The sequence below is a fragment of the Hemitrygon akajei genome, chromosome 5, assembly GCF_048418815.1.
Source record: "Hemitrygon akajei chromosome 5, sHemAka1.3, whole genome shotgun sequence".
Classification (NCBI taxonomy): domain Eukaryota; kingdom Metazoa; phylum Chordata; class Chondrichthyes; order Myliobatiformes; family Dasyatidae; genus Hemitrygon; species Hemitrygon akajei.
This window is the reverse complement of record NC_133128.1, coordinates 81,045,373-81,067,719: the sequence shown is the minus strand read 5'-3', so window position 1 is coordinate 81,067,719 and position 22,347 is coordinate 81,045,373. Positions and strand designations below refer to the sequence as shown.

The 22,347-nt window shown below is 41.5% G+C and overlaps 1 protein-coding gene across 8 annotated transcripts in view; it reads right to left on the bottom strand.

Annotated features, from left to right (window-relative positions):
* The window catches only part of LOC140727912 (rho GTPase-activating protein 6), a 533,233-nt gene that overhangs the window by 2,836 nt on the left and 508,050 nt on the right, over window positions 1-22,347 (bottom strand). For all 8 annotated transcript variants that reach the window (XM_073045873.1, XM_073045876.1, XM_073045880.1 and 5 more), the window contains exons 10-11: window positions 10,676-10,773; window positions 8,888-9,150 (exon numbers count right to left, since the gene is read on the bottom strand). In XM_073045873.1, coding sequence (XP_072901974.1) covers window positions 8,888-9,150; window positions 10,676-10,773 — 361 coding nt within the window. The remainder of the gene's footprint in view (window positions 1-8,887; window positions 9,151-10,675; window positions 10,774-22,347) is intronic.

Sequence of the window (22,347 nt, the reverse complement as noted above, 5' to 3'; positions counted from 1 at the left end):
AGAGAAGGAGTAGATGGATGCAGGCCTAACTGCGTGTGGTACTGATGAGTATGGGTCTGTCTTTATGCAAGACTGGGGCAAACATCTTCTCCTGTATAATACTTGAGGTATCTGGAGCATTGGTCAGGCCAGATAAAAATAAATAGGAGGATTATGCTGACCAGTGTCCACTATCTCTGTAACTGAAGTACTTCCAAAGTGTAGTCAATATTGTAATATAGAAAATATTGAAGCCAGTTTGCACACTGCAAGACCTTACAACCACGCTTTAGCAATATTGACTGGGGGAGGTAGGCATTACATTCTCAGGCTGGGCCTTTAGAAGGAACATGACTCCAAGGCAGGAATCCTACTGCTGAGCTGGGCTGGCATGAGGAAATCAGGCCATGGGGAAAAACATTGGCACTCATCACTGGAGGGTCTGTTGTTTCCAACTGTAGCAGGAGATGGGCGGAGCCCAATTAAGAAAAACAACATGCACACATAAGTAAAATATTATATTGAAGTCCAGTTTGTAAGATTCAAAAATGTCATCCAAGCTGCCTCAGCACAAATTTAATTGTTTGTGGCCTCTGTGGGACGATTATTCAGTACATGCAGAAACGTTTGGATTGTTTTTCTCTCCACTGAGGTACACAATAAGTGCTGCCAAGCTAGTTGTGCATGGTTTTACAATTAGCTCATACCTAACAGCTAGTGCGGAACATAAACTGTTGCAAGTCTAGAAAACCATACAAGACATTATGGTTTCTTTCAAATGGCATGCAAAATTGTTGTTACTTAAACTTTCAGTATTAAAATAAAAAGTTACTGCAAAGTGAAAAATGGCCCAACTCTCAACTCCGAGAGAGGAACACAGCCCATCTATGATCCACAGTGCCACAGCTCTGCACGTCAATTCCAAATTTAACCTAGGGCCCTAATAATCTTGTCAGAAGATGGAGAATCATAGAATAAAGTCAAAAAACATCTCAGCAGGTCAGGCAGCATCCATAGATGCAGAGGGATGGTTGATGTTTCAGGCCACACACAGAAGTGTCTGCCATACCTCTGCCTCACCTTCTACATTCCCCCGTCAATTTATTTTTGACCCGTCTGCAGAGTCGTGTGTGTTCAACTGTTAAATTGTATAGTAAAGGAAATATTTTCTCCAACACGCGCTTATGAAAGAGCTATCCAATGGTCCTATTTCCAATAGCTGAGAACAGCAATTACAATTATTTTTCTCATTTTAGTTTGCCTGATTAATTTACTATTTAATATGTTTTTCAGTCTGGTTGCCATTGATTCAGATTTGACCTTAATAGGTCAAGTGTCAGATCTGTCAGTTGGAGAGGTCCCTGACCATTACTATAGCCCTGGAGAGGGATAGGAGCAGGATAAATTATAATGCTATTGGGCAGGAACTGGGGAGCAAAAACTGCGATAAGATGTACTCGGGGAAATGTGCAGGTTGTTTAGGGAGCACTGGCATGGGGTTCTGGATAGCTTTGCCCATTGAGGCAGGGATATGATGGTAAGGTGAAGGTACCATGGTTGACAAAGGACTAGTCAAGAAGAAGAAAAAAGTTTGCTTAAGGTTTAGGAAGCAGGGATCAGGCAGGATTCTAAAAAGTTACAAAGTAGACAGGAAGGAGCTGTAGAATTGAAAATGGAACACCAGGGTAAGCCATGAGAAGGCCTTGGCAAGTAGGATTACGAAAAACCCTAATGCATCTGACACATGCTGTATGTGAAGAACAGTAGGATGGCCAGAGTGAGTGTAGGGTCGATCACAGAAGTAGAGGAAACATATCCTGGAGTCAGAGGAGGTAGGTGAGGTGTGAAATGAATACACCAGTGAAAGGGGCTGCGATGATTGTAAGGACACTATAAAATAGGCTGAAATTCTTGAACATGTTGATGTTAGAAAGATGTAGATTGCAACAGGATATTAACAGGATGTAGAGCTGGGCTGGAACATAGCAGGTGGAATTCAACCTGGAAAAGAGTTAAGTGATTGATTTTGCAAGGTTGAATATAAAAGCATGGTTCTTAGCAGTGTGGAAGGACAGAGACATAGGACCGTAGAACATTACAGCCCAGAAACAGGCCTTTTGGCCCTTCTTGGCTGTGCTGAACCATTTTTCTGCCTTGTCCCACTGACCTGCACCAGGGCCATATCCCTCCATACACCTCTCATCCATGTACCTGTCCAAGTTTTTCTTAAATTTTAAAAGTGAGCCCACATTTACCACTTCATCTGGCAGCTTATTCCACACTCCCACCACTCTCTGTGTGAAGAAGCCCCCCCCCCCAATGTTCCCTTTAAACATTTCTACCTTCACCCTTAACCCATATCCTCTGGGTTTTTTTTCTCCCCTAACCTCAGTGGAAAAAGCCTGCTTGCATTCACTCTATCTATACTCATCATAATTTTATATACCTCTATCAAATCTCTCCTCATCCTTCTACGTTCCAGGGAATAAAATCCTAACCTATTCAACCTTTCACTGTAACTCAGTTTCTCAAGGCCCGGCAACATCCTTGTAAACCTTCTCTACACTCTTTCAACCTCGAGCCAATGTCTTATCCAATTTACTACCTCTCCATGTACACCTAGCGACTGAATCTTCCTAACTAACCTCCCATGCCGGACCTTGTCAAAGGTCTTACTAAAGTCCATGTAGACAATATCCACTGCCTTCCCTTCATCCACTTTCCTTGTAACCTCCTCGAAAAACTAATAGATTTGAGGTCCACGTCCCTCAAAAGTGCTGCGCACGTTGATAGGGTTGCTAAGAGGTCACATGATTTGTTGGCTGTCATTAGTCTGGGGATTGAGTTCAAGAGCCGCGAGGTGAAAAGGGCTTTAACCAGCAGCCAATCTGGACAGTGGAAGTTTTGGGAGGAGGGGTCCTCCATCAGGTCCACTGCCCGAGTACAAAAGGCAGCAGCCGGTCACTACAGCAAAAAGAGCTTTGACCAGCGACCTATTGGTGTTTGGAATTGATTAGTAAGAGTAAACTAAAGGAAGGCAGGGGCAAGGGCAGCGGCCATCGTCTGAGTGGACAGAGTCAGAGTGGTGATCTTGAGCCTTTAGCGCTTTGAGGCTTCAGTCAGAGAAAAGAAAAGCAAAGCTGTTATTTTCCCTTCCTTTTTTATATCTGCTCAGGTAGGACAGTAGAAGTGCCAGGCAGGATAGTAGAATGCTCCTCTTGTGGGATGTGGGAAGGCAGGGAGACCTCCAGTGCCCCTGATGACTACAAGTGAGAGAAGTGCATCCAGCACAGCCTCTAACAAACCACCTTAAGGAGTTGGAGCTAGAAATGGATGAACTCCAGATCATTCAGAAAGCTGAGGGGGTGATAGATGGGACATATAGAGAGGTTGTTACACGCAAGGTGCAGGGCACAGGAAACTGGGTGACAGTCAGGAAGAGGAAAAGGGGAGTGCAGAGTACCCCTGTGGCCATCCGCCTAAACAACAGGTATACCTCTTGCGATACTGTCAGGGGATGATCTAAATGAGGAAAATCAGAGTGGCTGGGCCTCTGGCACTCAGTGACTCAGAAGGGAAGAGGAGAGGAGAGTCACGCTGTGGTGATAGGGGATTCGATAGTTAGGAGAATGGACAAGAGGTTCTGTGGGTGAGAAGGAGATTCCCAGATGGTATGTTGCCTCCTGGGTGCCAGGGTCCAGGATACATTGGATCGAGTCCTTAGCATTCTTAAGTGAACAGCCAGAAGTCGTGGTCCATGTAGGTACCAATGACGTGGGTAGGATGAGTGATCCGCTAGTGTGCTAGTGAGGCCAGAACTAGGGAGGTACATGGCTAAGGAACTTAGTACGTGGCTAAGGAGTTGGTGTAGGAGGGAGGCCATAAGATTTTTGGATCATTGAGTTCTCTTCCGGGGAAGGTGGACCTGAACAGAAGGGACAATTTGCACCTGGACTGGGGGATGTTAAACTAGAGTTGCAGGGGGATAGGAAGCAGATCACTGGAACAGTTAGTGGAGATATTTTGGAGACAGATGTTGGTAAGACCTCAGACAAAGTTAGAAATTGAAAGGTTGAGCATGGTGCGACTAATGTCCTGAGCTGCCGATATTTCAATGCAAGAAGTATTGTAGGAAAGGCTGATGATAGTTCTGAAGATGAAGTAGCTGGTTTACAATCAGAGGCAATGTGTAGTGAGGAGAGGCTGTTGATCGGGCAAAATTAGTCAACAGGATGAGCTGCAATGTAAAAGGTGGACCAAATCGAAAAGGGTGAATACAGGACTGAAGGTGTTATATTTGAATGTGTGCAGTATACGGAACAGGGTAGATGAACATAGCACAGTTCCAGATTGGCAGAATGATGTTGTAGGTATCACTGTACCATGGCTGAAAGAAGATAGCTGGGAGCTGAATGTGTAAGGATACACATTGTATCTAAAGGACAGGCAGAAAAACAGATGTTGCTCTGTTGGTAAAAAATGAAATCAAATCATCAAAAAGAGGTGACATAAGGTTGGAAGGTTTGAATCATTGTGGATGGAGCTAAGAAACTGCAAGGGTAAAAAGACCCTGATGGGAATTGTATACAGACCCCAAACAGTAGTAAGAATATGGTCTACAAATTACAACAGGAGATAGAAAATGCATGTCAAAAGGGCAATGTTACAATAGTCACGGGGGATTTCAATATGCAGGTAGATTGGGAAAATCAGGTTTATGCTGCATTCCAGGAGGGGGAGTTTCCAGAATGCCCACAATGGCTTTTTAGAGCAGCTTGTGGTTGAGACCACAAGGGGATCAGCTATTCTGGATTGGGTGTTATGCAATGAACCAGAATTGATCAGAGAGCTTAAGGTAAAAGAATCCTTAGGGGAAAGTGATCACAATATGACCAAATTCACCATGAGAGTCACATGTATCTGTATTAACAGGGGAGTAAAGGGAATTACAGAGGCATGAGAGAGGAGTTGGCCTGAATTGATTGGAAAAGAACACTGGCAGGGATGACAGCAGAGCAGCAAAGGCAGGAATTTCTGGAAGCAATTCGGAAGGCACAGGATATATGCATCACAAAGAGGAAGCAGTATTCTAAAGGCAGATAACACAGCCATGGCAAACAAAGAAGTCCAAGCCAACATAAAAGCCAAAGAGGGGAATATAATAAAGCAAAAATTAGTGGAATGATAGAAGATTGAGAAGCTTTTAAAAGTCAACAGAAGGCAACTATAAATGTAATTACGGTAAAGACGTAATACAGAAGTAAACTAGCCAATGATATTAAAGAGGATACCAAAAGTTTCTTCAGATACATAAAATGTAAAATAGAGGCAAGAGTGGATATCTGACCACTGGAAAATGATGCTGGAGAGGTAGTAATGGGGGACAATGAAATAGCGGACAAATTCAAGTATTTTCCATCAGTCTTCACAATGGAAGACACTAGCGGAATGTTGGCAGTTCCAGGTGTCGGGGTTATGAAGTGTATGAAGTTACCACAGCTAGAGAGAAGGGTCTCGGGAAACTGAAAGGCCTGAAGGTAGGACCAGATTGTGTACACCCCAGGGTTCCAAAAGAGGCGGCTGAAGAGATTGTATAGATATTAGTAATGAGCTTTCAACAATCAATAGATTCTAAAATAGTTCTGGAAGACTGGAAAATTGCAAATGTCACTGCACTCTAAGAAGGGACAGAGGCAGAAGAAAGGAAACTATAGGCCAGTTAGTCTGACCTCAGTGGCTGGGAAGACGTTGGAGTCGATTATCAAGGATGAGATGTCAGAGTACTTGGAGGCACATGATAAAATAGACCGTAGTCAGCATTGTTTCCTCAAGGGAAAATCTTGCCTGACTAATCTGTTGGAATTCTTTAAAGACATAACAAGCACGAGAAACAAAGGAGAATCGGTTAATGTTGTGTACTTGGACTTTCGGAAGTTCTTTGACAAGGTGCCACACATGAGGCTGCTTAACAAGGTACGAACCCATGGTATTACAGGAAAGATTCTAGCATGGATAAAGCAGTGGCTGATTAGCAGGAAGCAAAGAGTGGGAATAAAGGGATCCTTTTCTCGTTGGCTGCCAGTGGCTTGTGATGTTCCACAAGGGTCTTTTTTTTTACATTAGGTGTCAATGATTTGGATGATGGAATTGAAGGCTTTGTTGCAAAATTTTAAGATGATGTGAAGATAGGTGGAGTGGTAGGTAGTTTTGAGGAAGTAGAGAGGCTACAGAAGGAATTAGACAAGATTAGGAGAATGGGCAAAGAAATGGCAGATGAGATACAATGTTGGGAAGTGTACAGTCATGCACTTTGGTAGAAGAAATGAAAGTGTTGACTATTTTCTAAAAGGAAAGAAAATACAAAAAAACTGAGATGCAAAGGGATTTGGGAGCCTTTGTGCAGGATTCCCTAAAGGTTAATTTGCAGGTTGAGTCTGTGGTGAGAAAGGCAAATGCAATGTTAGCATTCATTTCAAGAGGACTAGAATATTAAAGCAAGGATGCAATGTTGAGATTTTATAAAGCACTGGTGAGGACTCACTTGGAGTACTGAGAGCAGTTTTAGACCCGTTATCTTAGAAAGGATGTGCTGGTATTGGAGAGGGTTCAAAGGAGGTTCACAATAGTGATTCCAGAATTAAATCGTTTGTCATATGAAGAGTGTTTGATGGCTCTGGGCCTGTGTTTACTTGGATTCAGAAGGATGAGGGTTGACCTCATAGAAACCTATCGAAAGCTGAAAAAGACCTTAACAGAATGGATATGGAGAAGTTGCTTCCTATGGTGGAAGAGTCTAAGACCAGAGGATGTAGCATCAGAATAGTGGGACATCCTTTTATAGAATGGAGATGAGGACAAATTTCTCCAGCCAGAGAGTGGTGAATTTGTGGAATTTTTTGTCACAGGTAGCTGTAAAGGCCAAGTATTTATGTATATTTAAGACAGAGGTTGATAGATTCTTGATTGCTCAGTGCGTGAAGGGATACAGGCAGAAGATGGAAGATTGGAGTTGAGAGGAAAATTGGATCAGCCATGATAAAATGGCAGAGCGGGCTCGATGGGCTGAATGGCCTAATTCTGTTCCTATACCTTACGGTCTATGGCAATGTTACAGCTTTATAACACCCTGGTTAGACCACACTTAAAATATTATGCTCCATTCTGGTTGCCACATGATGGGAAGGATGTGGAAGCTTTAGAAAGGGTACTGAGATTTACCAGGATGCTGCCTAGACTAGAGGGCATGTCTTATAAAGATAGGTTGAGTGAGCTAAGGATGTTTTCTTTGGAATGAAGGAGGATGAGAGTTGACTTAATGGAGGTGTACAGGATGATAAGAGTCATAATAAGGGTAGATAGACAGAGACTTTTTTCCAAGGCAGAAATGGTTAATACCAGGCGCAATAACTTTAAGGTGACTGGAAGGCCTTGCTAAGGTAGTGATAGAGGCAGATACATCAGGGGCATTTAAGAAACACTTAGAAAAGCACATGGATGATAGAAAAACAGAGAATTATATAGGAATGAAGGGCTAGATTGATCTGAGAGTAGGCTAAAGGGTTGGCAGAACATTATGGGCCAAAGGGCCTGTACTGTGGTGTAATGTTCTATGTGAATTGAAACAGGAACTATATAATATTTCCATTGAACCAAGTCACTGTAGTGATAGAATACCATTGCTGTTAGAGAAATAAAAATATAAAATTCTGGAAATGCTCAGGCAAGGCAGCATCTGTGGAAAGAGAAATAGAATTACTGTTGCAGTTTCACTCTGTTAATCAGAACCGGAGAAGTTTTAAGTTGCCAAAAGTATGTAGGAAGAGGTAGGTCAGAGAACAGTGTGAGGGCACTATTAACAATTTAATGAGGATAGACTGACAGAAAGATAAAAGCAGATCAGAGCATTTGCAGGGAACTGAAACCAAGGGAAGACTGTTGGAAAAGACCAGCAGACCAGGCAGTATCTGTGGAGAGAGAAATAAAACTGAGTAGATATTATGGATGGGTAAACTGGCCACTTATAGCATGAACTAGGAATGCAAGTTCCCTAAAGTCTTTGAATTTGATATTGAAACGTTAAAGCTGAATCAATGTAAAGACAGATATGGATTGCTGAGGATCTAATTATGCACCCCCATTGTCCCATCATCTCGTCTACAAAGATATGATGGTGAACACCAGCGACAGAGATGCTACACTAAGCAAAACAATTAGGGACTAAACCCATTACTTGCTTTTCCCATTCATAACCTCAGATTCCCATATTCCCCTATCAGCCTGTAACATAATGAATGCCTCATTTTAAGCAGCCAGTGTATTGGTAGCAAGCACATGGCCAGTTATGTTTGAATGGGAGTGGCTATTGAAAGCATGGGACAATTAAACTATCTGACTTCATGGGATGCTGTGGCATTTGAATGTCATCTTCCAAATTTGCCCTCTCAATGCAAAGGAGCACATTGTCATAATCTTCATTAAGAATGGACTTGTCAGCATTACACTGGTCACAACAATGGCATTTTAGTAGGCTGATCTCAGGTTTTCATTACAACTTTTGTGCCATTAAACATCATCCTGGGTTCAATTTGATCCTTACTTGGCTGAAATTATTAACTACTCGGTTTCCATGTTAATAATTGTGAATGTTCTGTTGTCAGAACTAACCACTAACTATGTGCATATGACTGCAAATAGTTTTTTAGTCTTGTTCTGATGGACTGGATATTGCTCAAGACAATGAATCAGTGCAAAAGTTATACAAGTTGCAATTCAATGCCGTGACAAAGTGTAAGAAGCCAACATCGTACTAAATTCCAAGACAAACCATAGAATTTTGTTACAGTCTCTGAAGTCATAATTATTGCAGAGTTTTAAAGAGTGAAAACTGCATATATCGTATAAACCTTACCTTTCTCGGGCCACGAGACTGGAGAGCTGTCCCTAGATTTGGATTTCAAGTGTCCAACTAAAGCATATTGTTCAGGAACTTTATAAAGCTTGTCGGAACCAGGGCTGAGATCGTCTGCCTTTTGTACTGACAGCCTGTCTGTGAGTACTGGAGAATTATTGTCATAAGGTGAGACTTCCCCACTTGACATCTTATTGGAGTCAGTCGATGAATGTCTTCCTCCCAAAGTATAGGAGACCTCTGCTCTTGTCAGATCCGGACTCCTGTTAAAGATAATCACAGCTGATTATTAAAATGCACACAGCTCACTACAAAGAGTTCAAAACAGACTCCAATAAAATTCCCATAAGCTGATACTCTCAAGACTTTGATAGTCCTGGTCAGAAAATATCACCCAGTGAGATTTGTGGGTATTTGGATAGTGGATGCTCAGAGTTTTAAAGTGTTTAATTAGACAGTAAATCAAGTTATTAACCATGATTCAGTGGTTGCCCACAGTCAGGAGTTTGGGAGTTCAGTTCTGTTTAAGCAAATAATCCAGGCTGGTATTTTCCTCCAGTACAAAAGAAACTTAATACCTAGGCCCCTCCTGCCCTCTTTAGGATGACACTGAAGTTTTATGATGTTGCTCATAGTAGCCCCTCTGTTGAAGTTACTTCCACAATGCTGTTATGTGCCGAGTTACAGGTTTTGATTGAATTATAATGCAGGACCTGGATACATTTCCAGGTCAGGGTGGAGTACAACCTTAGGGGTTCTGCACGTGGTGGTGTTTCCACACTACTACTACCCTGGTCCCTGTTGATTGCAGAGTTGACAGGATTGGGATGTGCTGATAGAACAGCCCAGGCAAGTAACCAGAGTGCAATACAGTGCCTTGAAAAAGTATTCAGTCCCCACAACTACTTTCACAATGTACTATCTCATTTTCTAACTTCTGGAGATTTGCTCTTCAGCCTCTGCCTCTATGGAGGTAGTAGGACAACCAGATGATCAGATTTCCTGAAATGTCTTCTAGGGATCAAACGGTAGGCATTCCTAATCGTAGTATAATGGTGGTTGAATGTATTGGGTCCCCTGATGCTGCAGGTGATTTACTGATGATAACTGGGCAGAGGTTTCTTCAAACAAGCCTGACTGAAGTCCCTGACAATGATTTGAACGTTGTTGGGTAGACTGTTCCTTGTTTGCTAATCATGGTACTCAATACCTCGAGTGCTTGCTTAACATTGGTGTTTGGCAGTACGTAAACTGTGGTTAGGATCATGAAGAACTCTCTTAGTAAGTAGAACAGACAGCACTCAATCATTAGATGTTCCAGCTTGGGGGAACAAGAGTACGACAAGACCGCTATGTCAGAGCACCACCAAGAGTTTATCATGACGCACACTCTCACCTCTTACCTTCCTGCATGTTCTGCGGAGCAATTCATCTGGTAGATGGAGAACTCCTCGGGCAGGACCGCCATGGCCAGCATGTCTTGAGTGAGCCATGTCTCCGTTAGACACAGAACACCGCAATCCCTCATTTCCCTCCGATAGAGCAATCTTGCCCTTAGGGCCTCAATCTTGCTCCCAGTGACAGTAAATTTGCTAGCAAGATACTAGACAGAAGAATTTTTACACCCACATTTTTAGTACAGGCTGTTATTACTTAACAGCACTAGGTTGACCACTGCACCCTTGATCATGCATTCTCTTGTCTAGCTTACTAATGCTTAGCACGGATAAGACAGAAGGAAATTATTAGCCTCGAGTGGGAGTTCACTTGCAATGGCAAGATACTCACGATGACTGTGAAGCTTTCCTTCGCAGCAAGTAGTCAACAACATCTGGATCTGTCTCTAGCAAGCTCATCAGCACCTCATTCTGTAGCTCCGGGGGAACCTGAGAAACCATGCAAATTATTTACAAACTGAGTGATCTGAATTCATAATGAAACACTGCACATAAGGAACATATAATTACACATCCCTTCTTCGTATTCACATCACTGGACAAGCATTCATTTGTCAAGGAACAGAAAGGAAATGTTTCATATAACGATTAATAAATGAAATATATATAACATGACAAGTAAAGGTTGGGAAATATATACTCACCAAAGAGCTCTCACTTTTATCTAAAATCAGTTTATTAGTGTTTGCTTTAAAATACAAAGCAAAACCCTTAACAAGTTAAATGGGTTAAAACCTACTGGGAAATGGCAGAAAACAAAGTTTTCAAAATTCAAAGTAAATTTTATGATCAAAGTCACCATATACAACCCTGAGATTCATTTTCTTTCAGGCATACTCAACAAATCTATAGAAGAGTAACTAAACCAGAATCAATGAATGACTGCGAAACTAGGGCTTTTAAAATGTTTTAAAAATAGATGCTTTAATCACCAGTGCACCACTTACTCATTTTGGGATTGTCATGTTTAGGAACTAACAGGAAAACTGAACAAAACTGATGTTGTTACATAAACACGTCAGGACATTCCAGTCGATTAAGCAGAAAGCAGAAATTGAAACATCCAAGGTGCATGTGTCAGTCTGATCCAGCTTTCTGTGCCTCTGCACTACCAGGCAAAACTATTGACCTACTAACATCTCCCCTCCTACCGCCAGCAATTCTACTATTACCACCACCCCTCCTACTCAGTGGTGAGTCCAGGGATGCTTGTAACTTAGAGACCAATGGACAGGTTCTCTTCAACTCTGGCTCCTCAGCTACAGCTGATGCATCTCACGTGTTTTATCATTAAGATGACCAGCCAGTTAACTGTTCATTTTCCTTTAATAGCTTGACATGCTTATAAATGAATTTATTTTTTTTTCTTTAGTGATGAAATGCTTTGAGAGGTTGGTCATGACTAGACTGAACTCCTGCCTCAGCAAGGACCTGGACCCATTGCAATTTGCCTATCGTCACAATAGGTCAATGGCAGAAGCAACCTCCATGGCTCTTCACACGGCTTTAGACCACCTAGACGACACAAAGACCTACATCAGGATGCTGTTCATCGACTATAGCTCAGCATTTAATACCATCATTCCCACAATCCTGATTGAGAAGTTGCAGAACCTGGTGCCTCCCTCTGTAATTGGATCCTCAACTTCCTAACCAGAAGACCACAGTCTGTGTGGATTGGTGATTACGTATCTTCTTCGCTGACGATCAACACTGGCACACCTCAGGGTGTGTGCTTAGCCCACTGCTCTACTCTCTGTATACACATGACTGTGTGGCTAGGTATAGCTCAAATACCATCTACAAATTTGCTGACGATACTACCATTGTTGGTAGAATCTCAGATGGTGATGAGAAGGCGTACAGGAGTGAGATATGCCAGCTAGTGGAGTGGTGTCACAGCATCAACCTGGCACTCAATGTCAGTAAGCTGAAAGAGCTGATTGTGGACTTCAGGAAGGGTAACATGAAGGAACACATACAAATCCTCATAGAGGGATCAGAAGTGGAGGGAGTGAGTAGCTTCAGGATCTCTGAGGATTTAACCTGGTCCCAACATATCGATGTAGTCATAAAGAAGGCAAGACAACAATTTGGCATGTCAACAAATACACTCAAAAACTTCTATAGTTTTACCATGGAGAGCATTCTGACAGGCTGCATCACTGTCTGGTATGGAGGGGCTACTGCACAGGACCGAAAAGAGCTACAGAAGGTTGTAAATCTAGTCAGCTCCATCTTGGGCACTTGCCTACAAAGTACCCACGACATCGTTAGAGAGCGGTGTCTCAGAAAGGCAGCATCCATTATTAAAGACCTCCAGCACCCAGGGCATGCCCTTTTCTCACTGTCACCATCAGGAAGGAGAAACAGAAGCCTGAAGACACACATTCAGCGATTCAGGACCAGCTTCTTCCCCTCTGCCATCTGATTCCTAAATGGACTTTGAAGCTTTGGACATTACCTCACTTTTTTAAATACACAGCATTTCTGTTTTTGCACATTTTTTAATAATCTATTCAATATACGTAATTGATTTACTTGTTTATTTATTATGTTTTATTGTATTTATTTTCTTCTCTCTTTGCTAGATTATGCATTGCATTGAACCGTCGCTGCTAAGTTAACAAATTTCATGTCACATGCCGGTGATAATAAACCTGATTTTGATATCAGTCATATCAATTCCAAATGCCTCTGATCAATACAGAAATGTAAAAATGAAAACAAAAGGTGTGAAAGGTTATCACACCAGTGCTGGAGACATAACCTCAGGGCACAAGCCTGGAGAACTGATCACCGCACATGGCCAACTCTGCTTGCTATCATCTTCAATAATACTTTCCGTCACTCTGCTGTTGATTGAGAGTAGGTTGCTTGGGTGGGTAATCAGCTGGAATGGATTTATTACATTTTTTGTGAATATGGCACACCAGGGCAACTTTTTACCTTGTCAAGTAAATGCCAGTGCTATAACTTTACCGGAACAATTTAGCTCAAAGCACTGCTGGATCTGTAATGTTTATCTTCAATACCACAACTAAGAATTTGTCTTGTCCCATGCTCTGTTGTATCTAGTGCTCTCAGCCATTTTTAGGAAATGAAGTTGGCTGGAGACTGACCTCCATAATGGTGGAAAACATTTTTCCCTTTTCTGTAGTTAAGAATCCCCACTATATTAAGGTGTTTCTGATTTAGCACCAGGACTAAACTGTTCTGGGAAGGGCAGGGAGATTCTTCAGGACAATCTTAGGGATTTCCACAATACTGGGATGTGCCATGCATTGTCCTGCAACAGTGTGGGAAGTCAGAAGCATCTTCTGGGAAATTCAGGTCTTTCTGTGGCTTGCTAAATCTAGGATTTAGCTAGCTGATTGCCCCTTGGAACTGACAACCAAGGCCAAGAAGATTCGCAACCTTTTGTCAAAATTGACTTGCTGGCTCTCATAAGAACCATAGTTTTAAAAGAGTAGAAGTAAGGAAAATGTTGGGAATTGTGCATAGAAATTTGACTTCTCAGAGGGCAGTGACTCTGTGGGATTCTCCGACCCCAAGAGTGGTAGAAGACAGATCATTAAATATATTTAAGGTGGAGAGAGATGAATAGTTGAAAGCTTGAGGAAGGTTGTGAGGGACAGATACACAAGAGGAGTTGTGGCCTAGAGCAGATCAACCATGATCATATTACTGGCAGAGAAAGCTTGGAGGCTTCCTCCTGCTTCCTTTTCTCACATTCTTGCACGTAACTTGGCTAATTCTTGTATGGGCATCCAAAAGATATATAACAAAGTAGCACTTCTAGACATTGTCAAAAATTAAGGAAAGGATCAACATAAATACAAATTTCTCCTTGGGGTGGTGGACAGTTGGTAAAGACAAGTGGATATTCTTCCCACACAGTTAATACCATATCAATTGATCATTTAGATATTCAATGGATTCCAGTTAATTGGGCCATTCGTTAACCTGGGCAGACACTTATTTGGGACAACTCTTAAAGAACAAAATCTAATTGAGAAAATAGCTAGGATTTGTTTTATTTATTTGGGACACCATGCTGCTTAATTGGGAGAAGTGATGGTTGCCAAAGTTTGTAACTAGTGTCAGTCATTTAACACCACCATGTTTAGAGCAAACAGATTTTAAATAACATCAGTGTATCTCTGTTCAAAAGGCAGCGATTTTTGTCATTGATTTTTGACAAGAAATAAACAGTAAGACAATTTGGACAGTTTTGCTCATTGCAGTTTTAAGCATTCAGGCTTGAAGATGCCAGAAATGACCAGGAGTGAAAATGAAACAATTTTACTATTTCAAGTTAGGAGCTACAAATAATTTTAAGGTATTGACAATCATCTTGAATATTTCAATTAAATGAAGATTTGGAGGATGCAGTCATCAACAGTGTTGTATGGAGGAAGTCCATTATCTGCATTAGGTGTCTGCGCTAATTTTGTTCATTTACAGTCAATCAAAAGAACACAGCAGGTACACTGGATGAATTCTTACATTGATAACTATTATAAGCCACAGTTTTATAATACTGTATTAGTATTGGTATCATTTAAATACAGGTGTGTCCCCCCCCCCCCTTTACAAAGGTAGTGCGTTCCTATGAAACCTCTCTTAAGCTGAAATGGCATAAAGCGAAGAACCATTAATTTATATGGGAAAAATTTTCGTAAAAGTGAAAATCCTCTTTGCAATGCGAAAACAGGTTACTAATGTAGGTCTTTTGTAAAAGTGCAGTGGCGTAAAGCGAACATTCATAAAGCGTGGGACACCTGTAAATAATTTGTTATTCAGCTATACAGTAAATTGTCTTTTTTACACGCTTTAACTATTTCCAAGAAATGTTGGCTAATTGGGACAGATACATAATTTGCCCATTTAACAGGAATCCACTGCACCTGAATGATCAGGTCTTCAATATAGAAAGCAAAATGGAAGAATAGCAACAATCCTCAGAATGGATAGATTGGCAAAATGGGACATAAAGAATGTGTAGTAATATACTTCAGCTGAGTGCACGTAAACAAATTTCAATTAGCGGATAGTAATTTAAAAAGCATGCAGGAGCAGATATCTGGAGGAGTGTGGTGCACACACAAATCTTTAAGGGTGGATAGGTAAGTAGAGGAAGTGGCTAAAATAAAACATGGAATTTTTAGCTTTATTATAAAGAAGTGCAAAGAATAAATAATAATCACAAGTGATTCTGTAGATGTTGAAAATCCAGAGCAAGACACACAAAATGCCAGAGGAACTCAGCAGGTCAGGCAGCATCTATGGAAATGAATAAGCAGTCAACGTTTTGGGCTGAGACTCTTGGGCCACAATGACGGCTGTTTATTCACTTCCACAGATGCTGCCTGACCTGCTGAGTTCCTGGGGCATTGTTGATACAGAGTATAAATGCTGGACCTCTTTGTTACACTGCTACAAAACATTGGCTAGCTGTCATGTGGACTGCCATCTTCAATTCTGGGCAGAATTCTGTGGAAAGGATGACGTGTTGGAGACAATGCAGATGAGATTTATTAAGTTTATTTAATCTAATACATGAGACTGCAGGTTTTGTGGATTAAATCACATGCTTCTGCCAAACAGCAAACACAAAAACCTTGAGCCAAAGAGCCTCCTTGAAGGCCATGATTCTAACATATCTTAAACTAATCCATAAAACCTGGGATTGATCATTTGGTGAATATATTACTGAAATAGTAATCCAGAGAAAGTGAATTTACATCTCGCCACGGATACCCAGGAAATTAAATGCAATTTAAAAAAAAAACTATTTGGGAATAAAAAGTAACTGTGCTGACTCCTAAAATCTGAGTGCCATTATGTACGAGTCACATTCTGGAACATTTATTCATGGTCCTTTCGGCTTGCGATTGCCTAATTATGCCAAAAGTCCTGCTTTCTCCTAATGTTCAGAGACCAGAGAAATATTGGTTCTGTGAGTTCAGTTATGATGTGGCAAATGGCATTGTCTTTATATTCGAGAGCAGCAAATTTTGTACATTCTGGTGCTAAATATTGAGATCTCCTATGGCTGTACATCCCTTTCTGCTCGCTGCTTGTTCCCACTGCTGACTGTAGGTATGTTCTCCCCATGACTGCTTAGATTTCCTCTAGGTGCTCCGGTTTCCTCCCACATTCCAAAGATGCACAGGCTAGGGTTAGTAAATTGTGGACATGCTATGTTAGGGCCAGAAGCATGGCAGCAGCTGTGGGCTGCCCCCAATACATTCTCAGACTGCACTGGTTGTCTACATAAATGACACGTTTCACTGTATGCTTTGATGTTTTGACGTATGTGTGACAAATGGAACTAAGCTACTCTTACTGGGTATTCTGTCAGTTGAAGAAGGAACAAAATTAAACTAGAGTTGCAGGGGATGGGAACCAGCGTGATAGTGGAGTGGATGTGGGGAAAGATGTCAGGAACCAAATGGTTGAGCATGGTGGACTAATGTTCTGAGCTACGTGTATTTCAATGCAAGAAGTACTGTAGGAAGGAGGATGAGCACTGGACATGGATCAACACATGGAATTATGATATTGTAGCCACTAGTGACACTTGGTTGCAGGAGGAGCAGGACTGGCAGCTCAAGGTTTCACAGCTCCATTGTTTATAGTGATAGAGCAAGAGAGATTAAAGGGGAAGGGGTGGAATTACTTATCAGAGAAAATGTTAATGCAGTGCTCAGTCAGGACAGACTGGAGAGCTTGTCTAGTGAGGCTTTATGGGTAGAACTGATGAATGAGAAAGGTATGACCATGTTAAAGGGATATTAGAGGAGAAAATTTGTGGAGAGATTGCAGACTATTACAAGAAACGTAAGGTTGTGATAGGTGAGTTTGACTTTACACATATTATTTGGGACTCCTGTACTGTAAAAGGGCTCTGTGGGAAAGAGTTTGTCATATGTGTTCAGGAAAGTTTCCTTAGTCAGTACATAGAAGTCTCAACTAGAGAGTATAAGATACTGGATCTCCTATTAGGGAACGAAACAGGGCAGGTGACAGAAGTTTGTGTAGGAGAACACTCTGTATCCAGTGATCATAATGCCATTAGTTTTAAAGTAATTTTGGAAGAGGATAGGCCTGGTCCTTGGATTGAGATACTAAATTGGAGAAAGGCCAGTTTTAACTGCATCAGCAATGATCTGGCAAGTGTGGAGTGATGTTTTCTGGCAAAGGTGTACTTGGTGAGTGGGAGGCCTTCAAAAGTGGAATTTTGAGAGTACAGAATTTGTATGCTCCTATCAGAATAAAAGGTAGGGATAACAGGTTTAGGGAACCTTGGTTTTTGAAAGATATCGAGGCCCAGATTAAGAAAAAGAAAGAGGCGCATAGCAGGTATAGGCAGGAGAAATTGAGGTGCTTATGGAGCATAAGAAATGCCAAAGTTCACTTAAGAAGTAAATCAGGAGGACTAAAAGAAGATGAGGTTGCCCTAGCAGACAAGGTGATGGAGAACCCCAAGACACATTACAGATACATTAAAAGCAAAAGGATAGCAAGGGGCAGGGGCAAAATTGATCCTCTGGAAGATCAGTGGTAATCTATGGTGTGGAGCTAGAAGAGATAGGGGAAAATCATAAGTGGATGTTTGTATCTGTATTTACTTGAGAGATGGACAGAGATGGGGCAAAGCAACACTGAGAGGGATCAGGAGGAGTGTAGGCCTCCACTTTACACTCTGCATTCAAAAGCCAGTGAGATGGACATGTGACAAAGGACATCCAGAATCTAGGCCACCACTCCATGCTCAAAGGCCAGGGATGTGGATGTGTGACGAATGAAGTCTAGCTTTCCACTCCATGTTCAAAAGCTAATGACGTGGAAGTGTGACAAAGGACATCTAGAATCTAGGCCTCCAGTCTGCGCATGAAGGCCAGGGATGTGGATGTGTGATGAAGAACATCCGAGGCTAGATGAGAACCAGTGAGGATGAAGGCCACTGTCCCACCAGGTCAGTGAGTCCCCTCAGCTGAGTGGGTCCCAGGGTCAAATGTCCAGGTGGGCAGCGGGCACAAGGGCCAGAGCCCCCATAAGTAATGAGTCAGCCAGTCTGGAGTTCAAGGCTTGGAGTTTGGGGTCCCATCACTGGCTAGTCCTGGGTAGATACCAAATTGCAACTGGATGGTGGGGATGTTGAAGTCCAATGGTCGAACTCCTGGATCTACAAATCTGAGAGTCCACTGGGGAAGTCAGAGGTGCATTGCCTGCGAGTACACAAGTTTGCTGGAGGCCTGGAAGCCTGTCCTAGGGTTGGAAAACTGTCTCTGTATGTGCTTGACTGGGTGTGTGCTTTCCTGTGGTAAACAACTACTACTTTCCTGTGGAAAATACACTGTACTCCATCTTGCAACACTTAAACAAAACCTCTTTCACTCTGAAACTTCAGAAAATGTTTAAAACTTCAGAAGTGTTTTCATGAGTTGTTTGATGCAGCAGAACACAAGTTTTCATTTTGCACTTTGACATAATCAGTCGATGTTTCCTTTATAAGGCTCTGTGCATGTCTATAATTTGCTCAGCACAGCACAAGTTCCAGAAGAACCAATCAGTGCAGAACAAGTCAAAGTAAAAGGATAATTACCTAATCTTTGACATGAATTGCAACCACATCCAAGTAAACATCATGGAACAAAACGTTCGTGTGTACTGGAACAAAACATGAAGGAAGGTAAAGTGAGAGGAGCAGGGAATTAATAAAACAAAATTCTCCTAATCGTGCAAGATGTAATTTTCAGGTCACTGTAATCCCATATATCTGGAAAAAAAATATATATATATACACACACACACATTGTTTTATCAATTAAAAATTCTTGAACTTCTGATCGATTTTATAAGGTAAGAATACTATTGGGTGGCAGGGCAGAGTTATGTCACTACCAAAGGAGGCATAAGACACTCCTTCCCTCCACTAGCTTTCAGGCCACCCTTCGTTAAGGTGTAGCACCTGCCTAGACTGCAGCGCCCCCCCCCCCCCCCCCACCTTTTCCACTGGATCAGGGGCTCATGAAGCCATGGAAGCAGGTGATGGATAGTCATATGAGCAGCCGGTAAATATGAAAAGTCCTGATTATACAACCACTGACGCCAGGCAGACAATCTGTGAAGAGTATTGATAATGCTGGGGACACTGCGCAGAAGAACGCAATGGCAAACCCACTTCTGTAGAAGAATTTGCCAAGAACAATCATGGTCACAGACCATGGGAATTAAGAGGGAATTAAGCTTTCAGCATATGAGGGGGAAAATGCATAAAAGAAATGAATACTCTTATCTTCTGGAAAATATTTTCTTTAAATAAAAACACTAGACTTGGGCCTTAAAGTGAAAGTATTCATAAGGATAAGAATTCTTACTTTGTGTTCCTCTCAGTGAAATACCAAAACATACACAAGGAGTAAGCAGAAAGCCATTACAAAGAACAAGTGCACCATATTGCTTAGGACTGTGATGGCTGCATGTTGCAGATAGATTGTATATTGTACATGCACTGCAGGGGGACAGAATTTTCTGGTGTTGGAAGTGAGCTGCTATGTTCCTGATGGCTTTTCGCTTCTCCAGTGTTGCTGGAGTTGTACTCATCCATTAAGGTAAGCAGAGAGGATTTTGTCACACTTAATCAACAGCTTTGCAAATAGTAGAAATGTTTTTGGGTGCCAAGTGTGTAATCGCTCACCACAGAGTATACAGTGAGTGGTTGAGCACCTGACCTCCTCTTGTAGCCAATTTATTTAAATGGCTCATCCAGTTGAGTTTCTCATCAAATGTGACTCACAGAATTTTATTGGTGGAGCACTTAGTGATGGGTGACATCACAGATACTTAGCCATCTTTAATATTGGCATGTTTGTTTCCTGGCAACTCTATGCCATGAATATATCAGCCACACATCAGACAATGTCTAAATAGTGTCTAGGTCTAGCAGCACGCAGCTATGGACTACTTAATCTTCTCAGCGGTCCAAATGGAATACTGTATATTCAATGAGCTGACTTGTTATGTTTTGTAACTTCAAAACATTAATCTAATTCAAAGGAAGACATGGGAGCCCGAAATGCATGGCCAACTTCGCATTTACTTGTTTACTTTAAGTGTGCCATGCACGTATCACATGGTAGCGTGATGACGTATGCGATTAATGTATTTATACATATAACTTATAATGATTTAAACAAACATGATTAATCAAACTATAAATACATACACACATGCATACATACATACACACACAGTATATACAAAATTACACAAATATTGTACAACACCCCTCCCTGTTATGCTATAAACTCTAACTCAATGGAGAATGCATCTCAACTATATACACTGTATAGAATCAGAATCTGATTTAATATCATCGGCATATGCAGTGAAATTTGCTAACTTTACGGCAGCAGTACAATGAAATATATGATAAATAAATATAAAGAAAAAACTGAGATACATTATGTATATGTCTATTACATAGTTAAGTTAAAATAAGTAGTGTGAAATAACAGAAATAAAAAAGTAGTGAGGTAGTGTTCATAGATTCAATGTCCATTTAGCAATCGGATGGCAGAGGGGAAGAAGCTGTTCCTAAATCACGGAGTGTGTGCCTTCAGGCTCCTGTACCTCCTTCTCCGGGTGGTAGAGATCCTTAATAATGATCCTTCCTGAGGCATCGCCCCTTGAGGGCATCTTGGATACTATGGAGGCTGGTACCCATGACATGATGGAGCTGACTGATTTTACAAATTTCTGCAACTTCTTTCGATCTTGTGAAGTAGCCCCACCCCCCATCCCCAATACCAGATGGTGATGTAGCCAGTCATTATGCTCTCCACAGTGCATTTGTAGAAGTTTTCGAATGTTTTAGTTGACAAGCCAAATTTCCTCAAACTCCTAATGAAATATCGTCACTGTTGTTGCATCCAGGTTAGATCCTCAGATATTGACCCTCAGGAAATTGAAATTGCTCATTCTCTCCACTTCTGACAATACAACTACTATATACAGACATCCACAGCATATCTGGAATTGTTCAGTTCAGGCCTAAAGATTTAATCTCTTACTCTTGTGAGATAATGTCGTTCCTGGCAAAGGGTGTCACTCTGCCTGGCAGGTGAAACTTGTAGCTGTGGAGCAATCTCGGGTTCTGGGGCCTCCTCTGCGGTGACTATGCGAGTTGACTCTGAGACTGGAGGAAGTGGTTCTGAGAGCAGTAGCCAACTTTCCGCTCTAACATTTAACTCTGCTTTCCTCAACTGATCGATGTACAAGGAACCGGACAGGCTTTTCAAAACTTGGGTGTGGCATTTTCATTTAATGCTATTTTACACTTGATATGTATGAGTTTTCCAAAGCCATCCTTCAACGCTGCTGTGACATCATCCAGGATCTTTCTTGATTCACTTCCACATGGCTTCATTGCAGGGATATGGCATACAAATGATAGATGGATCTCCAGTCAAGTTGTAATTAGTGTCAACCAATCACTGCTCCCACAATGTTGGTCCTTCTGGTTTTACCACATACAAGCCCAATGTGGCTTATTGGTTGTTGTATTTCACAGTGATGAATAGATAGATAGATAGATAGATACTTTATTCATCCCCATGGGGAAATTCAACTTTTTTTCCAATGTCCCATACACTTGTTGTAGCAAAACTAATTACATACAATACTTAACTCAGTAAAAAATATGATATGCATCTAAATCACTATCTCAAAAAGCATTAATAATAGCTTTTAAAAAGTTCTTAAGTCCTGGCGGTAGAATTGTAAAGCATTGGGGAGTATTGACCTCTTCATCCTGTCTGAGGAGCATTGCATCGATAGTAACCTGTCGCTGAAACTGCTTCTCTGTCTCTGGATGGTGCTATGTAGAGGATGTTCAGAGTTATCCATAATTGACCGTAGCCTACTCAGCGCCCTTCGCTCAGCTACCGATGTTAAACCAATGTGGTAATAACATTGCCACAGAGAGTTACC